The sequence below is a fragment of the Sminthopsis crassicaudata genome, chromosome 6 (assembly GCF_048593235.1).
Source record: "Sminthopsis crassicaudata isolate SCR6 chromosome 6, ASM4859323v1, whole genome shotgun sequence".
NCBI classification, from domain to species: Eukaryota; Metazoa; Chordata; class Mammalia; order Dasyuromorphia; family Dasyuridae; genus Sminthopsis; species Sminthopsis crassicaudata.
In genome coordinates, this window is record NC_133622.1 from 94,743,338 (window position 1) to 94,768,619 (window position 25,282).

The 25,282-nt window shown below is 32.4% G+C and overlaps 1 protein-coding gene across 1 annotated transcript in view; it reads right to left on the minus strand.

Moving 5' to 3' along the window:
- Positions 1–266: 266 nt before the first annotated feature.
- VEGFC (vascular endothelial growth factor C) overlaps positions 267–25,282 on the minus strand; it is a 154,530-nt gene continuing 129,514 nt past the window's right edge. Inside the window, exons 5-7 of the mRNA XM_074276507.1 lie at positions 14,192–14,301; positions 13,206–13,539; positions 267–785 (exon numbers count right to left, since the gene is read on the minus strand). Of these exons, the coding sequence (XP_074132608.1) occupies positions 671–785; positions 13,206–13,539; positions 14,192–14,301 (559 nt within the window). The 3' untranslated portion in view covers positions 267–670. The remainder of the gene's footprint in view (positions 786–13,205; positions 13,540–14,191; positions 14,302–25,282) is intronic.

The window sequence follows — 25,282 nt, forward strand, 5'->3', positions numbered from 1 at the left end:
TGAAAATACATATCCCCCAAAGTATTGAAATTAGTCTTCTTGGCTATAGGTTTTCAAAATAGTGATTTATAATATCATAATGTTATGGGTAAGGGCTAAATAGAGCAAAAATTACTGCTTTTTCATTGATACTTCTCATAGAACTATACATTTTATAGAAATTGTCACATGCTATTTGTTTTCTAAAAATAAAAAAAAACTGACAGTTTTGTCAAATGTCAGTGAATTCATTATGTATAATAGGATAATGGATTGAGTAAGCATTATTACAAATTTATAATACATTTTCACTTTATTTTAAACATACTTTGCATGATATAAAAATATTGATCACAGTGAGCTTTAACAATTGTTATTGCTATAAACAGGAATGCTGCACAATATTTTTTTAGTGGAAATAAATTATATAATCATTATCTTTTTAAAAAATCACAATGGAGAAAAAACTGAGACTTTTCAGTCACGGCAGAAAACAGGTCCTTAAATGAGTTCTTTATGCAAGTTCTTTATGAGTTCTTTTACGCCCCATCCACATTGTTCAGTAAAAAAGTTGTGTCTTTATAATGGTCCCACCAGGGTCTCTGTCTATCAAGAATTCCAAACGATAGCAATGTAGTCTGATTTTCATCAAAGAAAAGTGTATGCTCAATTGGCAAATGATACTGTTTACTTAGTTCATATGCGGTCTTTTCCAATGTGAAGGGACACATCGACATACTTCTTCACTGAATGAAAATCTTGGCTCACAACGCTTCACTTTACCCAGACATGGTGGTCTATAACAACTGGGGAGAAAAAGCAGAAGAAAAACATACTTTGGATAAAAAGAGTAGGAAAATAATATAGCAGTACATGTACTCATATTATTTCTGTCAAAATCATATTCAAATCACAAATATTTCATTGTTATCAAATTTAAAAAAGAAGGGGGGAACTGCCCGATATACAGATAACTTAATAACTAAAATGCTATTCATAAAAATCCATATGATGGGTTCATTAGGAAAATCAAATCTTTTGTGATGAAAGTACCAAGTAACAGAATTTATAAGAGGAAATATGTAAGGGCTGCTTATTTACTGTGATCACATAATCGTGGCAGAATTTGCAGGAATTGGGGACTGGAATGAACCCCAGGCTTTTATGTCTTCAAACAGAGTCATGCTATGACTGAGTGAGCAGCCACACCCTCACTCTTTTCTAGTTAGCAGATGGCTACAGGATGTCTTCTAACAACTTCCCGACTCCCCCTTTCCCATCTGCCTTCCTGCCTGGTATTCATGTGAAACATATAAAACAAGAAGAAATAGGATTCAGGGAAAAGAATAATTACTCCACCTTTTTTTTTTGTCCCATATAATAGAGAAAGCAGCAATCTCCACTTCAATTACAAGAAAAAAAGTTTGTGGGATGGATAGAAAAAGAAAATCTTAAAATATACTGTTTGCAAAAAGTAGGATGAATTCAGAGAATTTAACATCGATCAGAATTTAAGTATTACTCTAAAAACTATCATGCACACAAACTCACAAAAAAGTAAATTGTCATTGATGATAATTGATAGAAATCCAAATAAAAATGTTTAGATATATTAATAAGGGAATCAATTATGCTTAAAGGTTATATTCAAAAGAACATATTATTTTAATTACAAACACAGATTAGTGTTGTAAAACATGAAAAGTACAACTTGAAATCTCATGAGAAGTAATAAATCTTTAAAAATATATGTAGTAATAATAGGAAATTATGGACAAAATTAAATGGGCAGCCCCTCAGTTAATTCATCAGTCAATATGTGTTGGCCAAACACAATTAAAAAAAATAATATTATGATCTGAGAATTGAACAGGAGGAGGAGAGCAGACTATTGCATTTGGGAAATTTGATAGTACTCACAATGATCCCAAATGGCTTCCTGACATAAATGTCCATCTGTTTAACACTTATATTCTCTGTTATACTATGGCTATAAATTATAAAGTTGATAACCATAACCAGTGAAGAAACAAAATTAGGAGTGACTAAAAGGACAAAAAGGTCTGACTTAAGCTGACTTTAAGTAATTTACATTCATTTCCATTTACTATATATTCATATGCACAAATCATTCAAACAAGCACATGATATGCTCTTACTTGGTTCTGAGCATTGGGAAAGGATCTAGTGAAACTAAGGGAAGGGGAGAAAGGCCTTTCCCCTAAAATAGCTTACAAGGGGACACATAAGAGTCACACACAGAATATCTACCTAAAAATCTGGAGAAAAAGTCTTAGAGCTCAGGGTATCCAGAATGGTTTTGTGTAGAAGTTAAGTGATGCATGATTGAGCTGTCTTGAAAGAATCAATGCATTCTAAAAGCTGGAGGTGAGAATTTATTTATAAATTATATTATATTATAAATTATATATTTATAAATTATATTATATTATAAATATAGGAGTCAGACCATGCAAAGGTGTATGAGATGGACTCATCTCTGTGAGAGAAACAGCAACAAGATCATTAGTCTATCATAGAGTAAGAAAAGGAGCATTGTGTATAATAAGGCTAGAAAGGTAGTTTGGAACCAATTTATATAAGGTTTTAGAACCAAAACAGAAGAGTTTGTATTTGTTATCCTCTAGAAGCAATAGAAACCCAATGGAATTGATAGAGCACCATACTGATATAGTTATCAGATCTACATTTTTGGAAAGTTGTTTGGCAGCTGTGTAAGTGGAAAATGAATTGGAAAAGGCAGAAAGAAAATGCAGGGAGATCAATTAGGAGGATATTGTAACATAGTTGAGGTGATGAGGATCTTAATTCAGTATAAGCATGAATACAAGGGGTAAAATGTGAACGCTATTATAAGGGGGAAATGTCATAAAAGATAGCAGGAAGGATATGTGTGTGACTGACAGAGCAAATGTAATAGTTTTATATATATATATATAAAAGAATAATAGTTGTTCCAGACATTTCACTGGTATTCACAATTTTTGAAAAAACTTATGATTATCAGTGTGCTTAGGAGATCTTCTGTGGTGAATTTGTTGAAAGACTAGGAAACAATACTTATTGATGGAATAATAGACCTATCTAAGTATCATAATGATATTGGGATATTTTCATTCTGTTGTTATCAGACCATGATAAATCTAATATAATATAAATAAGAAAGAATTATGGAATTAAGAGAAAATTCATCAGGAAATAGAAAAATATGCATTTTCCCAATTATGAATGGAACATTGCTTGGGTAATATGGCAAAAAAGAAAAAAGACCAAGAAACTTAGTTGAGTTTCAACTAGAAAAAAGAAAATAAGAAAAACATAGAAAATGAATGAATTAATATATCAAGAAAAAAAAAGGAAAATGATGTGAATAAAGACTAACTGGAATTTTAAAATATGGAATTAAATATAAAACTAAGAGGTTTTTTAAAGAACTCAAACCAATTGTCAACCAAGTAGCAAGTGTATTTTTTCAAAAGAGAGGAAAAAACCCAATAACCAACATAAAAATGAGAGAATAATGTCAATAAAAACAAAATAAATTGGGAAAATTATCAAAAACTCTAAAAGTAGAACAGTGGTTAAAGAAATGATATGTTAATCATATTTGTTGTGAAGAGAAAAAAAACATGAAAGACATTTCTACAGATAATATTGATGGCTTTGCTTTTATCAAGCTAAAATTTTATAAAGTGGAACAGTCAGTCAAGTATGAATCTGGAATCAGGAATATGTGGATTCAAATGCCACCTTTGCCATATATTGGTTGTTGAATTCTGAACAAGTCAAACATAATCTTTACTCTCTCCAGGCAACCAGGACAACAAGTTATGGAAATGATACTGATCTGATTTGTATTGGTAGATGACTTCCCCCTCTATGAATCCCCTTTACTAAGGAAACCATAGACCCACTCTTGCTATTCCTGTCCTATGTAAAATTTTGCATGACAAAAAAATTAAAATAAAAACAAAAACGTCATATTGTGAGGAAATATTGTAATAAGTATAGCAAATGTCAGTGAAGATAGAAGATGTAAAGAGATAATATGGCATAATGGGTAATAAATCAGATTTCTAAAATCTGGTTCAAGTATCGCCTTTGGGACACTGTATGACTTGGGCCAAGTTGTTTTAACTCTCAAGATAACTTATAAGTTGCACCCACAAAATTGGTAAGGATTTTCCTCACTAGAGAATTCTCTATACAAATGAAATGACAATTTCCAGTTCTACTCTTATCACTATAAGGCAGAAAGATCTGACATCCAGAACTTATAAGAACTGACACATTTATAATATCAATTTTTGAAGTATAGAAAAACAAAATAAACAGATAATTTTTGAAGAAAGAAATACAAATTTTCAATAGCCACATGAAAAGTTATTCAAATTCTCTAAATCTCAGGAAAATCTAAATAGAGAAAGCTTTGAGATATAAGTTTACACACATTAAAGAAGTAAAGGTGATTTTAAATGATGTAAGCCATCATGGGTGGAGTTGCAGAGAAATAGGCCCTCTGTTTTGTTATTGGCGGGGACCACAAACTGATGTAGGCTATTTGGAGCACAAATTAGTAATGTATAATAAAAAACACAAAATTATTCAGAGGAACTTTTGATCCTATGGTTCTAAGTTTATAAAAGAAAAAAAAAACTTACCTGGTTAAAAATATACATAGCTAGGTACTTTATTTTTAATAATGTAAATTAACTAACCTACACATAGTATAATTTGAGAATGACTGAATATCTTAAAGAACATTAGTAAAATGGGATGTTATATTTTCAAAGAAATGATGAATGTAAACATGCAATGTAATATGGGAAGACATGATGCCAGTAAAAATGAAATTATATGCACATATGTATACATAGACATCTTGTGTATATATGCAAATGCATATATATAATTAGACAGATTGCAATTAAATTTTAAAATTCCTAAGAGTAAAAACACAATAATTAAAAATCTATTAGATAGTTACACATTTATATATATATATATATATATATATATATATATATATATATATATTTTCTGTATGTGTGTGCTTTTATGGACACAGATTTTCAATTACATAAAATGTAAATTCAGATTTTAAGGTTTTCATTAATTTTCTGATAAACTTCTGGTTCCAGGGCTTATTACAGTGTGGAGATAACACTGTGTTCCCTGGTGTGAGGAGGAATATACACTCAGTCAAGCACTCTTTATTCCGGAAGATCATTCAAGCCCTGGAATTCACATCTCAATACCTAGTGACCCTTCCAATTATTGAATGTATCCCAGGACCTTCATTTAAGAATAGCATCTAGGCTAATTTTCTTTTTATGTTTCTGGCTGTGATAAAACTATTCTATCCAATCTATGCCTCCTTCCTACTTGGCTTATTCTTTTCAACAACTCCTTGGGGTAGGACTCCTTTTTTTACTTGTATTTACATTTCAAGCATTTAGCACAGTCTCCAGAAGGAGTTAGAGCCTAATAAATCCTTGTTGAGAGATTGACTTTGAAGTTGTCCTATGCTAGAAAGACTTTGAGTGTCATCCTGTTGATAGATTGAATCTCTTAACCAAGGAGCAATCAACTAAGTATACACCGATTGATTACTCAATCCTCTAGGTGAAAACATTTTTGACCTTGGCAACACATCTTAAAAAAAGGAAAATTTTAAATTGCCTTCAGTTCCATGAAACTTGTTTTATCATTCCATAGTAATTAGGAATGGAGTAGTCATCCAAAAAGAAGGTTATAATGCTTTAATAATCATATAATTGTTAGGTTGTCAATAAACTTGAATTTAATTATTGGTACTTTAAATGTGAACAGAACAAATATATTTGTCATAAACTAACCAAAATATTGGGCAGATAGGTGGAAAAGAGAATAGATTTCAGAGTCTGGAGCCAGAAAGACTCTTCTGTAGTTTAAATCTGACTTCAAATACTTAGTAGATATGTGACCCTGGACAATTCACTTAACTCTATTTATTTGCCTCAGTTCCTCATCTGTAAAATGTGTTGGAAATCAAAATGGAAAACCATTCTAGTATCTCTGCCAAAGAAAACCCCAAAGAGGTGATAAATATTTGGACTTTAGAGAGACCACTGAATAACAAAAACCAGAAGATAAAAGAAAACTATAACTAAATTGAAAGATCATTCATGTCTTGGAGATGCAAAGGACTTTTTAAGAGTTGACTTTATTGAGTATCCAAAGGCAGTAAGGAACATTTTTTTTCAAGTGACACAATGAATAGACCACTGGATCAGGGACCAGGAAGACCTGGATTTTAAATTCTGTTTAGAAACCTATTAACTATGTGAGCATAGACTGAGTTGCTTTAACCTCCCTAAACCTCAGTTTCTTCATGTGTAATATTTGGTTTTTAATAGTACCTATCTCACAGGATTAGAGTAAGGATCAAATGAGATAATAAGTACTTTGTAAAGATTAAAGTGGAATATAAATGCTGGATATTACTTTCATGGGACACAGTGGTTATGTCTTATAGCATTCAAGATGAGCACAAATGAAAAATGATCATAAGACAATGACAGGTTTGATCTCTTGAAGAAGAAGAGAGAGGATATTTTATGGAGAAGTTCACAAAGAAACCCTTTTATATTTGATGACTTCAATATGAAGGTGAGCATAAAGATGTTGAACTACAGGAAAATAATGATTTCAGTTTAAGAAAAGAAAGGCCAAAGTGTTGTGCAATATTCAGACACCTCTTATTTATATATCATGGATACTATATTGCAGAAAAGGCTGAACTCTTGGGGACCTCATTTATTATATTCATATAGAATTTTAATCTTTACACAATAGTTTGTACACATTCTTCTACTTGATAAGATTGATATTATTAATAAGATTATTATTATATTAATTATTATAATTATTATATTAATAAGATTTATATTAATATGTGTGAAATCCAAACAGATGTTTTTGATTAACAGCATTTTTGAAAAATATTAGATCCATTGCTATTTGCGATTTTCAAAAGAAAGGAAATCTTAAAAGCAAACATGACTTTTCAATCACTTAAAAATCATCTGTTGCTAAGTATCTATGTGATTCTGAGCAAGTAATTTGATCTCTCTCAGTCTTGGCTTTTTTTGTTGTAAAATAATGGGGCTGAGCAAGGTGACTTCTAAGGGACTTTGAAGCTATAATATTCCATGATTTTTCTCTCAAAAATCACATATGTAATAACAGTTATATTTTTATTTAAGCATTATTGACTTGAGGGTATAGAAAAATATCAGTAGATATAGAAGATTCCAACTAATTTTGTAATTGGTGTGAGTAATATCGAGTGATTTCATTACTAAAGAGGGGTCACAAAGTTTAAAAATATTGCCATGATGGCAGTAAATTGATCTCCAAAAATCCTTTCCAATTTCCATTTTCAAAATAAAGTTTCTGAAAGTTTCTCTTAGATATTGTTTTTCACACTTTTATCCACATAAAATACAGATAAAATATTTATCTCACATGTAATAAAGGGTTATGGATATGACTTATAGCAATGAATTCAATTTAATGAACTGCTCCGTGGCACTAAAGGAAATAAATCTGATTTGAAATTTTTCTTATAGCTCAATCTAAAAAGTCTACAGGCAATAGGTGCATTGATTAGAATATAGTACAAATATTGATTTTTAAGGTCGTTTTAAATATCTTCTAGTATTTTTATGGTTCAATTTGTTAAAAAAATTAAACTAAATAAGAAACTAAATGTAATAAAGAAATAATCTGCAAATTTGATTGGATCTATTGTATTGTCATTAAAGACATTTATGGAATATAATTTTTGAGCCAGCAGAGTGGAAATTCATATAACTGATATATTACTTCAAACATTAATGAAAAAATACTAATAGTGGTAAAATAAGGTATTCTGAAATTTTCTGAAAAATAAAGGATGTCATTATATACATGTATAAATCTAGGTTTGTTTGTTTTTTTTTGATAGATTCTCTGTCCAATAAGAGACAGTTGTTGGAGCAGCAGTGGATAGAGCATCAGCTCTGAAGTCAGTAGGACCTGAATTCAAATCTGACCTCAGACACTTAACACTTCCTGGCTGTGTGACCCTGAGCAAATCACTTAACCCTAATTGAGAAAAAAAAAGAGAGAGAGAGAGAGAGAGAGAGAGAGAGAGAGAGAGAGAGAGAGAGAGAGAGAGAGAGAGAAAGTTGTTGATGTAAAGATGAAGTTTGATTAGAGAAGATACAAGATGATAGCAAATCAGTGTAATAATGAAGAAAATCTTTTCCTCAGTGGTTCTTGCAAAAACATAACACTGGTTATTTATAGGGTAAAAAGAAATAATAAAGATAAATGAAATTGCTTAACCACTGAGGAAAAAAGAACTCCAATGAAGATAATTGTAATCTTATGCCTATCAACTTAATAGCTATCTGCAAGATTTATTAAAATGAAGAGATTTGACTTTTTACTTAAAATAAGCATGTGCCCCTCCTGTGGCCCACTTATTGGATAATATGTATGGTCAAATTATATAGGATAGTTAGGCTTTGATAGTTTGCAACCTGAATCATTGAAGGGAACATTCATATTGAAGAGAACAACAGATTTAAGAAACCTAAACAGTATATTGGTTCAAAGTTGTTGTAATGGACTCAAAAATAGAATCAGTATTTTTTCATGAAGGAAATTTATGGAAAAAACCTCATACAAACATGCAAAAACATTCCTAAAAGATGTTTCTCATCAACTTATTCTTGTGGAAGGGAGAAAGTTTTTTTAAAATCATGTCTGCTATTATCGTTCATATAAATTTATTCTGACAATCCATATAATATTCTGTGCCAAATAGCTGTTTTGACAATTAATAGCATTTTCTGATAACTAGCAGTGAATCAGGATGTTTCAGGTTTCAGGATGATCTTTGTCTAAATCCTTTTAAATGATGCTTTTTTAATGTAAATGGTAATGATTTATTAATATAATTTTACTAAACATTTTGTTTATAGCCTTCGGTTTCTAGACACATCATAATGCCTTATATTGGAGTATCATCAGTGTTTTCCTTTCTAGGGCAATTTCAACATGGTTATTTTATGCTGTCATGCTAGAGATTCATTTCAGGCACAGTTCTCGTCTTATAGAACAGGAAATCTTATATGCCACTTACATGTCTACAAGCTGGTTCACTGGGTGATCAAGCATGTGCAACTTAAATTCGATGCATGCAATTAGTAATAAAGACAATAAAAACAGAGCAGTTCACCCATTTCCACTGAAGTTCTAGCTTGTTGGATGTTTTTAATGTGACACAGGCTTAATTTGCTTGCTAGCTGAACAAAGTATTTAAACAGGATTCTGAAGTACTTTCTGGTTTAAGAAGACAAATTCTTAAAAAAAAATTAAGAATGACAAATTCTAAATGGGCATTATTTTTTAAAGTGCTATGTAAATGTTAATTTTTATTATTTTCTTCCCCTTAGCTTTAAGGGCATTATTATTTTAATGGTTGGTTTTTGTTCAGTGCAAATGAAAACTGTAATAGGCAATCAGATTCTCTGGCTTTTAAAGATTCTCTTGTAAGTATTTAACTTACTCTCTAAAAAATTAATTTTGTGAATGCATTAATTCAGAAAGACTTCTAAAGTTTCTGTTGTTCAATGCCAGTGTTTCATGCCCATGTATGGGATTTTCTTGGCAAGGATACTAGAATGGTTTTCCACTTCCTTCTTCAGTGAATTATGTCAGACAGAGATTAAGTGACTTGCCCACAGTCACATAATCAGTCCGAGTTTGGGTTTGAACTCAGTTCTTCCTGACTATGTCCAGTGTTCTAACCAGTGAACAGTCTTAGCTCTCTCCTTTTAGGGTAATGGTAAGTAAGCCAATACAGCAATTATTATCCATTTCAGGACAGTCACTGCAGTTATTAGCTAACACCAGTTCTTTACACTTGCTATCTCAATCACTCAAAGTGAGCAATTTATATCCTAGGAGAATGAAATTCTTGAGCATGAAAAGCAGAACTTGACAAGAGCTCTTAGACCAGATGGCTCTGGAATCATGACATTGTAAGAGGTTATCTTTGGACATTTTAATACTTAAATGAATTAAACACACCAACTCCTAAACTTTCTCTGTATTTCTCATTTATTATTCCTTCACTTATAAATCTAGTAACTATGAAAAAATATTCTAGGATTTTCAGATGATGGCAATTGATTCGGTCAGCTAAATGGTATTTTATTAGCTTCTAATTCATCAATTTTGATTCTTAATCTTTCCAATGAACTGTTTGGTTTCTCTAAAGTAAACATTACTTCTTTCCAATAAATATATAGCTAGAGCCACAAGTAGGAAGAAAATATCAAATTCATACTATCTCCATTCAAAACACTAAAAATAAGAATCAAAGCGAGAAGCTCCCTACTGGAAATGACTGATCTTATATAGTTGAATGGTGAAAAAATATTAGAAATTTTCAAAGTAAAGGGAGCGGTAGACAAAGTAATATTACTACAATAGAAAAAATTTAACCTATGTATTTAAGGTAGAAAAAGGCAATTTAAGTTATGCAATGCTATTATTTAAATAAATTTTTAATCTTTTAAGGAGAAAAGTTGTACACATAGCAAAAATTCAACGGTTAGAGAAAAATGCAAATCATGTTAAAAATAAGAACAAAATAAAAATTGTATGCTTTATCTTAAAAGCCCTTCATAAGTAAAATGATTCTTATGTTGTTAATTTATACTTCCTTTTATAGGCATAATCACTAATCTGAGAATGAATGAGATATAATAGAAAGAACACCAGGCTTTATGTCTCATTTCCACCACTTATCAGCAAAACTATAAACAAGTAACTTAGCTTTGGTGAGTTTCATTTGTAAAATGGGGATGGCAATATTTATAATAACTTTCTGGGTTGTTGGGAGAAAAATGTTTTTTAAACTGTGGAAAAAATATATACATAGGGGCTTTCTAACTTTTGATGATTCTAAGACTTTATAATTAAGGAAGAGGTTTATTCATTGCCCTCCTGCTATGAGTTCTCTGTTGTCTGTTGGATTGTGTGTGGTTGAATTTCAGTAGACCCCTGCTGGACTCAGTAATTCTATAGATTTAGAGTGATTGATTTCACTTTATATGTTGTTGATTCCCTGCCCTAGTTATTCTATTGTAGACATATATAAGGCTAATGGTTAGAAATAAGTCCCACTCTAAAGTTCAGAGGCTCAGGGTTAAGTTTGGAAAAGTTGTTTCTTGCTTTGTATGCACAGCTAAGATCTCGTCATCTGGAATGGTCTATTCTTTAATGTCATGAAATTAACATAGACTCTATTCTTTTCTTGGTAGAGATGTTCTGGACATGTTATCCTATTAAATTTGCTACATCTTTTCCTGTAAACCCTATTTCCCATGGCAGGGTCCCCCATACCTTCTACCTGCCTTTCTTTCTCTCTCTCTCTCTCTCTCTCTCTCTCTCTCTCTCTCTCTCTCTCTCTCTCTCTCTCTATATATATATATATATATATATATATATATATATATATATATATATATATATATATATATATATATATGCATGTATGTATATAATCACATTCCTTTTTTTCCTTGTTTTCCTGTTAATCCATTCATGTTTGATGGGGTCTCAATATCTAAAATAACTCCTGTTTAATTTCCACTTAACCTGCAAAACATCCTAGGAACCTATTAAGAGTAAAAACTAATTACTATGTGACTAGGAATTCTTACCCTTTTCTCTTGTGTCATAGACACTTTTGGCAATTTGGTGAAGCCAGTGGTCTCCTTCTCAAGAATAATGTTTTTTAAATAAAATGATATAGACAGAAAGAAAACCAATTATATTATAATAAGAACATATTTTTTCCCAACTAAGTTTGTGAATGCCCTGAAATCTATCCATTAACTTTTTGGGGGCCTATGGACCCTAGATATATAACCTCTGATCTAAACTCATTAGACATCAGTGGCCAACAAATTGAATCAATCAAGTTGGCTATTTTGATCCTGAAGTACTATCAATAGGCCTCCATGTTATTATTTCATTTTCCTCAATCGCTTCAGCACTTGACTCCCACTCTTCTTGTCTATAGTAATATCTCTAAATTTTCCATGTTACAGTTCTACTCATGTTTATCTTCATTCATCTTTAGTTATCAGCTTTTAACTTGGAGGTCTTCATTACTTCTCATTACACTATTGGTTTCCATATGTTTTGAGCATTAAGATTCCCTAATTATCATTTAATAATTTTCCAACCTGCTCTTTACATAATAATATCTTAATTTAATATCCATTGAGAAAGTACATAGTAATAAAATGCTATTATGAATTCATAAAAGCTTTTAAAATGAATTTTAGTATTAATCACAATATCAGTTAAAGGTATTTTAAAAATAACAAATATCTATAATACGATATTATTCAGTCTACTGAAGGTATATTTTCTTCCTTAAAGACTTGATGACCTAAGGCTCTAGATCAAAACCTGAAAATATTGTTGCAATAGTCTTTTAACTCCTCTTTCCATTATTATCCTCAGTTTCCTCATCTCCCTAGGGCACATTTACTTCTGTGTTTGTCTTTTATATACTGGACTCATATATTTTTGAAAACCCTGAATGAAAAGAGACTATTCCTGTTATCAAGTCCTAGCCATGTCTATTTAGATATCTAATTAAGTCTGTCTCTTCTGGGCTCCAAAAGCTTATACCTCTTTTTAAAAAATTATTTTTTTTTAAATTAACAAGTATTTATTTTTTCTTCCTATATGTCTTACTCCACCCTTTAGAAGAAAAAAAGAAAGCCATTTTAAAACCAAAATTCATCATAAATCAAAACAAATTCTCTCAACTGGCCATATCCAAAAATACCATAGCCGTTCTTTCCCAACCAGTGCAACAATCATAGCATCCAATGAACCACAAAACATCTCTTTTCTAGAACTTAGGTCTTGTCTTTATTTCCTGAGGTAGAAATTGGAGTTTTTCTCTGAAATTCCACCCTTATGTGCAAATCCATTACATTCTTTTAGACTTTTCTGATACCAATGGCTGAATGTATGGGATCTTGACTATTATTTTCTGTTTAAATCACCCCTGCAGCAAGAAAAGAAATTACTTGTGATTTGTGAAAAGTGCATCAATACTGGAAAGATTCAGATGCTTTTACCTGCAGTTCTGTTGCCGAAACTTCTTTCCTTTTGATAAACATCTACTTGGAGATTCTGTACATTCACAGGTACATTTTCCAGGATTTAGTGGCAGATGCCTTGGACAACTTTTCTTGCATACACACTGACATGTTTTTTCATCAAATTCTCTGTTGGCTCCGCATGAACTCGGTAGAAGTTTGTTTTTACACACACACTGGCAGGAATTTCTGTCCAGTTCTCTGTGTGGTCCACAGCTTGAAGGTCGAAGTCCTCCTTTGCATACACACTGGCAGGTTTCTTCATCCAATTCTTTGTTGGGCCCACAGATATCATGGAATCCATCTGAAGTATCTAGAGAAAAGTCAAGACAAAAAGTTCTGTAAGGATACTTTTCTTTGTTCTTGGGAAGGGATGAAGAACAATTTAATTATTCTTGTAAAGAGGTGTTATATTGTACAAAACAAATTTTTTAATGTTCAACAACATTTTAAAAATGGGAACAATTACATTCTTCATGGTTATAGCTTTTAACTAATCAATAATAAATGCTATTTCAATATTCCCCATCTAGCTTTAATGCAATTTAATATGTATATATATATATATATTCATTAAATATTTCCAATTATTTGTACAATTATCAAATTCATTTTGTAAAAATTTCGAGTTCCAAATTCTTTCCCTCCTAGCCCACGCTCCCACTAGGCAAACAATATGATATTGATTATACATATGAAATCATACAAAATATATTTCTATATTAGGCATATTACAAAATAAAACAAATACTAAAAAAAAAAAAAAGAAAAATTAAGGCAAAAAACCCAACTATGCTTAAATCTTTACTCACAATTTGTCAGTTCTTCTTCTGAAGATGGATACTATTATCCATCATGAATCCTTGGTTATTGTCTTGAATCAGAACTTTAATCTGAAATTACTTTATATTAATAAAAAAACCTAGAATCTGTGCATCTAATCTTTCAAAAGAAATTTTGCTTACCACTGTCTCCAACACTGGAGGAGAAAATGAAATCTTGCTGATCCAGGCATCTACAGATGTGATTGTTCCAGATATGATTTTTGGGGCAAGTCTTGTTTGTTGCATGACACCTTTTGACAAAATACAAAGTTTAAGGAATAACATAGATGTAACAGAAAATAGTTGGGTGATTGTAGATACGTATGCAACTATTTTAACCCAATTCATACTTTTATAACAATACTACTCAACTATGAAAAAAATAAACCACACTTTTTCAAAATGTAGATTATATGGAAATGGAGTTGAAACTCATAATGGGAGCATCATTTAAACTCTCAGAAACTCAGTTTCACTATTTGTAAAATTCCTTTCCTACCTCTGCCTCTAATTTTGGACTTTCCATTGTTCTTTAAGCTGCCTTCTCAATCTAAAAGCTACCTTTGGTCTTCTAATCTTGTAACAACTCTCTGCCACTGTTGCCCCTTTCTCTAGTTGGTGAGTTTTTCCCCCAGAACCATTTTGATAAAAAGCCCAGGACAGCCATCTTTGATTCTCAGCTTTACATCTGATTCTCTAGGCTTTACATCTGACTCTCTAGACTTTGCTATCACTCTCACTCCCATTTTTCAGCTCCCTTTTTTGTGATATCTTGCTTTATTAGAATGCAAGGTCCTTGAGGGTAGGGTCTATCTTTCTTTTACTTGTATGTTTAATATTTAGCACAGGCCTGGAAATTAGTAAACATCCAAATGCTTCCTGATAAATTAGAATGTGAAGAAGACAAATGAAAAATGAAGCAAAAATATTTTAGGAAAATTGAAAGAGGGAAAAATAATTTTATTCAGTAGTGATGGTGGGAAGAATATGGATTTCATGGAGGAGATGGACTCTAAGGAGGATCTCTAAGATTTTGATGGGCAAAGATGAGGAGGAATTATGTAAAATTATGGTGGAGGAAAGATGGTCCATTAGGTACATACAGATGGATAATAGTGCCATAGATTTAAAGTTGTGAAGGATCTTAGAGATCATTGAGTTTAATTTCATTTTACAGAAAAGGAAACTGAAGCTCAGAAAGGTGAAGATGCTTGCTCAGGTTCATTGAGCATCTGAAGCAAGATTCAATTCCAGTTCTTTCTCAGGACAAGTTCAGTATCCTCTCCCCATGCCATACTGCCTCAGAGAAGATAGAGAATAGGAGAATAGGATTAAATCAAAGAATAGTTGCCAGGAAAATCAGGAATATTGATGTGTGAACAAGAAAAACATAATACAGTCAGAAACGTAAGTCACATTTAGAATGACATTTCAAAACTTTTTTTTTTTTTTTTTTTATTATATATATATATATATATTTTATAATATTATCCCTTGTATTCATTTTTCCAAATTACCCCCCCTCCCTTATTCCCTCCCCCCGACGACAGGCAATCCCATACATTTTACATGTGTTACAATATAGTCTAAGTACAATACATGTGTGTGAATATCATTTTCTTGTTGCACAATAAACATTAGAATCCGAAGGTATATGCAACCTGGGCAGACAGATATTAGTGCTAACAATTTACATTCCCCTCCCAGTGTTTCTTCTCTGGGTGTATCTACCTCTGTCCATCATTGATCAACTGGAAGTGAGTTGGATCTTCTTTATGCTGAAGATTTCCACTTCCATCAGAATACATCCTCATACAGTATCGTTGTTGAAGTATACAGTGATCTTCTGGTTCTGCTCATTTCACTCAGCATCAGTTGATTTAAGTCTCTCCAACCCTCTCTGTATTCCTCCTGCTGGTCATTTCTTACAGAACAATAATATTCCATAACCTTCATATACCACAATTTACCCAACCATTCTCCAACTGATGGACATCCATTCATCTTCCAGTTTCTAGCTACAACAAAAAGAGCTGCCACAAACATTTTGGCACATATATGTCTTTTTCCGCTCTTTAGTATTTCTTTGGGATATAATCCCAGTAGTAGCGCTGCTGGGTCAAAGGGTATGCACAGTTTGATAACTTTTTGGGCATAATTCCAGATTGCTCTCCAGAATGGCTGGATTCTTTCACAACTCCACCAGCAATGTATTAGTGTCCCAATTTCCCCACATCCCCTCCAACATTTGTCATTATTTGTTCCTGTCATCTTAGCCAATCTGACAGGTGTGTAGTGGTATCTCAGAGTGGTCTTAATTTGCATTTCTCTGATCAGTAGTGATTTGGAACACTCTTTCATGTGAGTGGATATAGTTTCAATTTCTTCCTCTGAGAATTGTCTGTTCATATCCTTTGCCCATTTATCAATTGGAGAATGGTTTGGTTTCTTATAAATTATGGTCAGTTCTCTATATATTTTGGAAATGAGACCTTTGTCAGAACCTTTGTTTTTAAAAATATTTTCCCAATTTGTTACTTCCCTTCTAATCTTGTTTGCATTAGTATTATTTGTACAGAAACTTTTTAGTTTGATGTAATCAAAATCTTCTATTTTGTGATCAATAATGATCTCTAGTTCTCCTCTGGTCATAAATTCCTTCCTCCTCCACAAGTCTGAGAGGTAGATTATCCTCTGTTCCTCTAATCTATTTATTATCTCCCTCTTTATGCCTAAATCATGGACCCATTTTGATCTTATCTTGGTATATGGTGTTAAGTGTGGATCCATATCTAATTTCTGCCATACTAATTTCCAGTTTTCCCAACAGTTTTTTCCGAATAATGAATTTTTATCCCTAATGTTGGAATCTTTGGGTTTGTCAAAGATTAGATTGCTATAGATGTACCCTTTTTTGTCCTTTGTATCTAATCTGTTCCACTGATCTACCGGTCTATTCCGTAGCCAATACCAAATGGTTTTGGTGACTGCTGCTATATAATATAGCTTTAGATCAGGTACACTTAGACCACCTTCCTCTGAGTTTTTTTTCATTAGTTCCCTTGCAATTCTTGACCTTTTATTCTTCCATATGAATTTTGTTGTTATTTTTTCTAGGTCATTAAAATAGTTTCTTGGGAGTCTGATTGGTATAGCACTAAATAAATAGATTAGTTTGGGGAGTATTGTCATCTTTATTATATTCGCTCGGCCTATCCAAGAGCACTGAATGTCTTTCCAATTATTTAAATCTGATTTTATTTTTGTGGCGAGTGTTTTGTAATTTTTCTCATATAATTCCTGACTTTTCTTTGGTAGATGGATTCCCAAATATTTTATACTCTCAACATTTGTTTGGAATGGAATTTCTCTTTGTATCTCTTGCTGTTGCATTTTGTTAGTGATATATAAAAATGCCGAGGATTTATGTGGATTTATTTTGTATCCTGCCACTTTGCTGAAATTTTGAATTATTTCTAGTAGCTTTTTAGCAGAGTCTTTGGGGTTCTCTAAGTATACCATCATGTCATCTGCAAAAAGTGATAGTTTAATTTCCTCATTTCCTACTCTAATTCCTTGAATCTCTTTCTCGGCTCTTATTGCCGAGGCTAGCGTTTCTAGTACTATATTGAATAGTAATGGTGATAGTGGGCAACCTTGTTTCACTCCTGATCTTACTGGGAAAGGTTGCAGTTTATTTCTATTGCATATTATGCTTACTGACGGTCTTAAATATATACTCCTGATTATTCTAAGGAATAATCCATTTATTCCTATACTCTCAAGAGTTTTTAGTAGGAATGGATGTTGGATTTTGTCAAATGCTTTTTCTGCATCTATTGAGATGATCATATGGTTCTTATTAATTTGATTATTAATATGGTCAATTATATTAATAGTTTTCCTAATATTAAACCAGCCCTGCATTCCTGGAATAATCCTACTTGATCATAGTGTATTATCTTGGAGATGATTTTCTGAACTCTTTTTGCTAATATCTTATTTAAGATTTTAGCATCAATATTCATTAAGGAGATTGGTCTATAATTTTCTTTCTCAGTTTTCGATCTACCAGGTTTAGGTATCAGTACCATGTCTGTGTCATAAAAGGAATTTGGTAGGACTCCTTCATCCCCTATTTTTTCAAATAATTTATATAACATTGGGGCTAATTGTTCTTTAAATGTTTGGTAGAATTCACATGTGAATCCATCTGGCCCTGGGGATTTTTTCCTGGGGAGTTGATTAATAGCTTGTTCTATTTCTTTTTCTGAAATGGGACTATTTAAGCAATTTATCTCCTCCTCTGTTAATCTAGGGAGCCTATATTTTTGGAGGAAGTCATCCATTTCACTTAAGTTATCAAATTTATTGGCATAAAGTTGGGCAAAGTAACTCCTTATTATTTCTCTAATTTCCTCTTCATTGGTGGAAAGATCCCCCTTTTCATTTGTAAGACTATCAATTTGATTTTCCTCTTTCTTTTTTTTGATCAAATTTACCAAAGGTTTATCTATTTTATTGGCTTTTTCATAAAACCAACTCTTGGTTTTATTTATTAATTCAATAGTTTTTTTACTTTCAATTTTATTGATTTCTCCTTTTAATTTTTGTATTTCGAGTTTAATTTTTGGTTGGGGGTGACATTTCAAAACTTGCTGAAGAGTTTTTATATTAGCCTATTGGTAATAGGGAACCACTGAAGGTGTTTTAAACTGGGTTAGATATTGGAAAAGTCACAGCTTCTTCAGCCCTTTGTTTCTTAATTCCTGGGCTGTTAAATATGGAGTAAAGTCACTCAATTTTACCAACTGAATTCACTATAAAATTTGGTAATATGATCTCAACTGAGGCTTCCCTACTACATTATAATCCTGATTCTCTAATTGGCTATTTCAGCCCTTCTCCTCCCACCCTGCATCTGTTTCCAAACATTCATACTTTTCTCAAATTATGTATGCCACCTTCTTCAAGCTCTTTCTCATCAGAGGACTTCCCTAGCTACTTTACTGGAAGCCATCTGTTGGAATCTCTTTCTTTTTCCCCAATTCTATGCTTGAAATAACTAAGAAATCAACCTCTCCCTGCTCCCAATAATCTCCTTCATTCTCAGAGGAAGAGATATCACCTGCACCTCTATTATACTTGATCTTCTCTTTATTTCCTCTATGAGATACCTTCTTAAATTATCTCCCTTATTCAGTCTTTCTTTATTTCCTAGTTTCTGCCTTACTGCATATAAAAAAGTTCTAGATCTCCTTCATCCTTAAAAAAATTTCCTGATTCTTTCAACCAAACCTCTTAACCAATATTGTTCTTAATTCTCTCCTTTTCATAGCTAAATTCCTAGAACAGGATACACATGTTAGCTACTATCACTTTACTTCTCAGCCTTTTCATTTTAGCTTCTGATGTCATCACTCAACTGATTCTTCCAACGTTGGCAATGATCTCTTAACCTGGTGATATTTTCTAAGTCCTTATTATTCTTCCTCTGCACTTGACATTGCTGACTACCTCCATCTCTTACATACTTCTTTCTCTCTTGCTTTTTTTTGTGACCTTGCCCTTCTGTAGTTTTTCTTCCTCCTAGTCTGATCATTCCTTCAACTCCTTTGTTGGATAACTGTCCCTCCCCCTCTACTTAATTTTTTTATAATTAATTGTACCTAGCGCTCTGTCCCAGGCCCTCTCATTTTCTCTATATATACTTTCTCTGATAATTTCATCAGTTTCCATGGGTTCAACTTTCATCTTCAAGAGTAGAGAAAGGGGTCATATCCGCTACATATAATTAATAATTGCCAATAATATTTCACTCTCCTATAAAGTCACCCTTAAAATAAACTGTTAGCCTATGAAAAAAAGTAATGTACCATTCAGCCTTTATATTGATCAAACATTAGTGCCTACCGTAGTATCTGGTGTATATTAGGATATAAATAAGTGTTTATTAAAGTTCGTTCTTGAAGTGTATGTGACATTGAATAAGGCAATTAAAAAAAAAAAAAGTAAAACAGACATACCCTGATCATTTAAAAGGTTTTTTTGTTTGTTTGTTTTTTAGGGAGACAATCAAGGTTAAGTGACTTGCCTAGGATCAACAGCTAGTAAATGCCAAATGTCAATCTGAACTCAGGTCTTCCTGACTCCAGAGCTCTATCCATTGCACCACCTAAGTGCCCCTCATTTAGAAAAAATAATCCAAATTAAAATTTTATTTTTCATTAAGAGCTACCTACTTTGTTTTTGTTTAGTAGGAGTGAAAATAACCAAAACAATCCCTCCCAAAACAAAAACTATTCTTATGTTTGTTTGTTTGTTTTCTGAGCAGGACCTAATAGATGCTAGATAAATGCTTACTGGATCTGATTAGATGATTTTAATAAATTGTCATTCAGTCATTAAGTTGTGTCTGACTCTTTATGATTCAGTGGACCATGACATGCCAATACAGTCCATGGGGTTTTCTTGCCAAACTCCTTGGAGTAATATGACATTTCTTTCTTAGGATTAAGACAACTGGAGGTTAAGTGACTTGTTGAGGGTCATCAACTAACTAGAAAGTATCTAAGGCTACATTTGAACTCAAGTTTTGTTGACTCCAGGCCCAGAACTCAATCCTTTGAGCTACCTAGCTGCCCTGACTTCATGAGTAGCTGTAGCTAAAAACAACAACAAAAACAGTAAATAGCCCAATCTCTAGTGATGAGACTTAAAATTTTTAAGTGATACTCTAACTAGAGGTATAGGTGATTGAGTTCATATCTGAAAACTATACAGAAGTGATACAGAATAAGGCCTAGGGCAGAGTTAGGACAAAGTTTGATTAACTGAGTTCAGGGGAGCTTATGAGATCATTATGTTAAATATAAGAGGGGGTGGAGGAAAGAAGATCCAGGACCTAATAGTCCTGAAGGAATCAACCCACTGGCATTCTGTGCTTGGCTAACACTCCAAAGGACATTTTGAACTAAAGCTGGCAGAATATCTTAAAAAAACCAACCAAACAAACAAACAACTGTACAGATCAAATGCCTCACTCCCAATTATCTGTGGCCAGGAAATGTACACGTTTAATGGGCAGTATGATTACCACATGCATGTTTGCTCCTTTGCATTTTACTGAAATCTGTATTGCAGTTCCATTTTTATTATCTGGCTCCTTTATATAAAACCTTTTGTTTTTTTTAAACTTTAAATTAAAAAAGGAAGAAAAGGAAACTAGTTGGTGTAGTGGATAGAGCACCAGCCATGAAGTCAGGAGGACCTGAGTTCAAATATGGCCTCAGATACTTAATACTTCCTAGTTGAGTGACCCTGGGCAAGTCACTTAAATACAATTGCTTCAGGGAAAAAAATTAAAAAGGAAACAAAAATTGAAAGATCTCTGACTCCCCCCTAAAAACAAACAAACAAACAAACAAACAAACAACTAAGGGAGAGTGAAGGTCCTAAGCATTTGGGCTGAGTATCTGTTAAAGATTAACAATCCAAAAACACTTAGGTCCCATATTCCAAGTTAGAGTTGCCCAACCTATAAATTCATTCTTTGTTCTTTAGTAAAAGGAGATGTGTTCTCATAAGGATGAAATTTTCCTCAATAAACCCCACTAGTTGTAACTTCTCATAAGCAAACACATTTTATATAGTGTTGCAGCAAGTATTACTGACATTTTTACAAAAGAATTACAAGATTGTAAATACAACAAACTAGTCCTCAAGCTAGATTTAGCCTTTTGTTTCTCCTTTTCTACCACTTTGTTCACCACCACATGTAACAACTTGATAGTGACTGATATGTATTACGATCAGATTGAAAGAGCATAAACCTCATTGATTCATTTTTTCATCCTCTGAATGTTGGTTGGCTGACTTTTCCTGACAGTGATCATCACTTTCCATGGATTCTCAGTGCCCAGATAACAAAGTCCAACTCTTAACATTCAAGATCTTCCACAATTAGGAACTAATGATCTATCTGACCAGATTTTGTTCTGCTATCCCATGTGAACACCTTTTTTTTTTTTTTTTTTTTTTTTTTTTAATTTAGCTAATCTCCTCATATCTGATCACAACACACTAATTTTGCCTTTGAACTCATATTTATTTCCATAAAATACAAAATATAGTTACAAAGCACTTTCATTCTCCTTTTCACTTCACTTTCCCTTCATTTCACTTTTCACTGACTTTTAATGCTTTGAAATCTTTCTTCTCTATAACTACCTATGCATTATAAGATGTCTCAATTCACAGGATTTCATTCACCTATGAACCAAAGAATTTATTGTTCTGTAATCTAGTTGACTTTACTGTAGGTTTCAGATTTTTTTGTGATATACCATTAAGTCACAACTTTTACATCACATACATATACATATACATATATATATATATACATACATATACACACATATATTTGTTACATCACTTTATATTAAATATCTCAACTAATTATGGAACATCGCTGTATGTGTAGTCGATGCTGAACATACATTTTCTGAATTGGTTCCACTGAGGTTTCAAAGGGTAATTATTTGAAAATGCTATATCTCTCCATTTTCTTCCTTTTTTTGCAAGACATTTGTGGTTATTTGGCCAGGATGATATAGCTAGTAAGTGTTGAGTCTGGGGCCAACTGTACTCAGGTCCTCATCAGAGTTCAGGGTTAGTATTCTATCCATTGCACCATGTAAGCTGTCACTCCATTTTTTTCTTCATATAATTTTTATTTCAGAAAAATATGAAAGTAATGTCAACTTATGCATAAAAAGTCATGAATAGTTTTCAGAGTGTGCCTAGCATAGAGAAATGAGTTGTTCCCATTCAACATTGGAGAAAATTTGATTTGTCAATCCTTTTGTATTTTTGATCTGTATAACCTTTTAGATGCCAAAAGTATTAGGACATTCGAGAATAAAAACTTTTATGTATCACCATTGATTTAGACCTAGAAGTGACCTTGGAGTCATATTCAATGATATCTTTTTTTTTTTTTTTTTTTTTTTTTTTTTTTTTTTTTTTAAACAGGTACAGAAACTGAGTTCAGAAAGTTAAGTTGCCCAGTCATGGTAAAATTGACTTGAATCCAAGTCCTCTATATCTAAGCCAAGTGTTCTTTCTACTAAATCATTATTTGACATTGTTGATCACCCCTTTTTTCTTGATACTCACTTCTCAGTCTGTCACTCAATCTTGTTCCAGTCACCCCCACTAATAATGTGTAAGTCCAAGTCTCTTTCCTTAATCATCTTCTTCTCCTTTTATACTATTTCAACTGTTAACTTATCAGCTCCAATAGATTCAAATATCATCTCTCTAAGATTATGATTCTCAGATCTACTTAATCAGTCCTATATTTATTTTCTCCTGATCTCCACAATTGTATTTTTAATTGCTTATTGGATGTCTCAAACTGGATTACTATGGCTTTTATAAACTTAATATGACAAAATTGGACAAAAGTCTCCTCTTCTGCCTCATGAAATTCTCTATTACTATTGAGTGGCATATCCATTATCCCAGGCTCAGAATTTGGGTACCATCCTCTACTCACTTTCTCCCAGCCTTCCTCTTCTGCCCTCCTATTCTGTTGCCAAGGAAACTTGTCAACACCTTTGTGACTCCTCTTCTCTTGTCTGACTCTATCACTACTCTGTTATGGTGCCAGGCCTCATCATTTCACTGCTGATCTGTAGCAATGATGTGCTGGTTAGTCTACCTGCCACAAGTTTCTTTCACTCCAGTTCGTCTTCTGCTCATTTGTCAAATTAACCTTCTCTAAACAATAGATCTGACCATGCCATCCTTCTCCCCTCTCCCATCCAAGAAATTACATTAGTTTCATATTCCTTCCAGGATTAAATAGAAAATCCTTTGGCATTCAAAGCCCTTTTCTGACCCCATTCTATCTTTTTAGTTTTCTTAGACATTCTTCTCTTCTTTCCCCCACATATGCTGCAGTCAAATGACATATGCTTCCATGCTGTTCCTCAAGTTGGATACTCTCTTTCCCAATTTGAAGCTCTTTCTCTGGCTCCTAGGCCTTTCTCTTCATTGTAGTATCCTAACTTCCTTCAAATCCCAGCTGAAATAGAAGAAGTTCCAGATCTCTTTCAGTATTTATTTCTGCCCTTTATTGATTATCTTCAGTTTGTCCTTTTATGTCTTCTTTATACACAATTGTTTTCATATTATTTCTTTCATTAGGATGTAAGCTCTTAGTAGGTGGGACTTGTTTTTGCTTTTCTTTGTTTCCTCAGTGATTAGTTCATTGCCTGCCACATAGTATGTACTTAACAAATGCTTATTGATTGACACTAAACTATCTTCCTGAACACTTCAGATTACAAATATTGTTTATTTAAGGGCAACAAGGTAGTAGAATGGATAATTGTATGTCCCAGGCAAGTCATTCAATCCAATTTGCTTCAGTTTCCTCAATTGTAAAATGATCTAAGAAAAAAATGTCAAATCACTCTAGTTATTGCTAGGAAAACCCCAAATGGGATCACAAAGAATTGGACTGACTAAATGATTTTTTTTAATTATCTCAATAGAAGCAGAATAAGCATTTGATAAAATCCAACAACTATTCCATTAAAAACACTAAAGAGTAAAGGAATAAATGGACTTTTCCTTAAAATAGTCAGTAGCATCTATTTAAAACCATTAGAAAGAATCATATAAATCATCAGCATTCTTATATATCAATAACAAAATCTAACAGAAAGAGATACAAAGAGAAATTTCATTTAAAATAACATGATAATATAAAATATTTAGTAATTTATCTGCCAAGGGAAAGTCAGGAACTATATAAGCAAAACTACAAAACACTTTCCACACAAATAAAGTCAGATCTAAGCAATTAGAGAAATATCAAGTGCTCTTGGATAGGTTGAACAAATATAATAAAGATGACAATACTCCCTAAACTAATCTATTTATTTAGTGCTAAACCAATCAAACTCCCAAGAAACTATTTTACTGTCCTAAAAATAAATAACAACAAAATTCATTTGGAAGAACAAAAGATCAAGAATTTCAAGGGAATTAATGAAAAAAAATCAAATGAGAGTGGCCTAGTTATACCAGATCTAAAACTATATTATAAAGTAGCAGTCATCAAAACCATTTAGTGCTGACTAAGAAATTGACTAGTTGATCAGTGGAATAGGTTAGGCTCACAGAACAAAATAGCCAATGACTATAACAATCTAATATTTG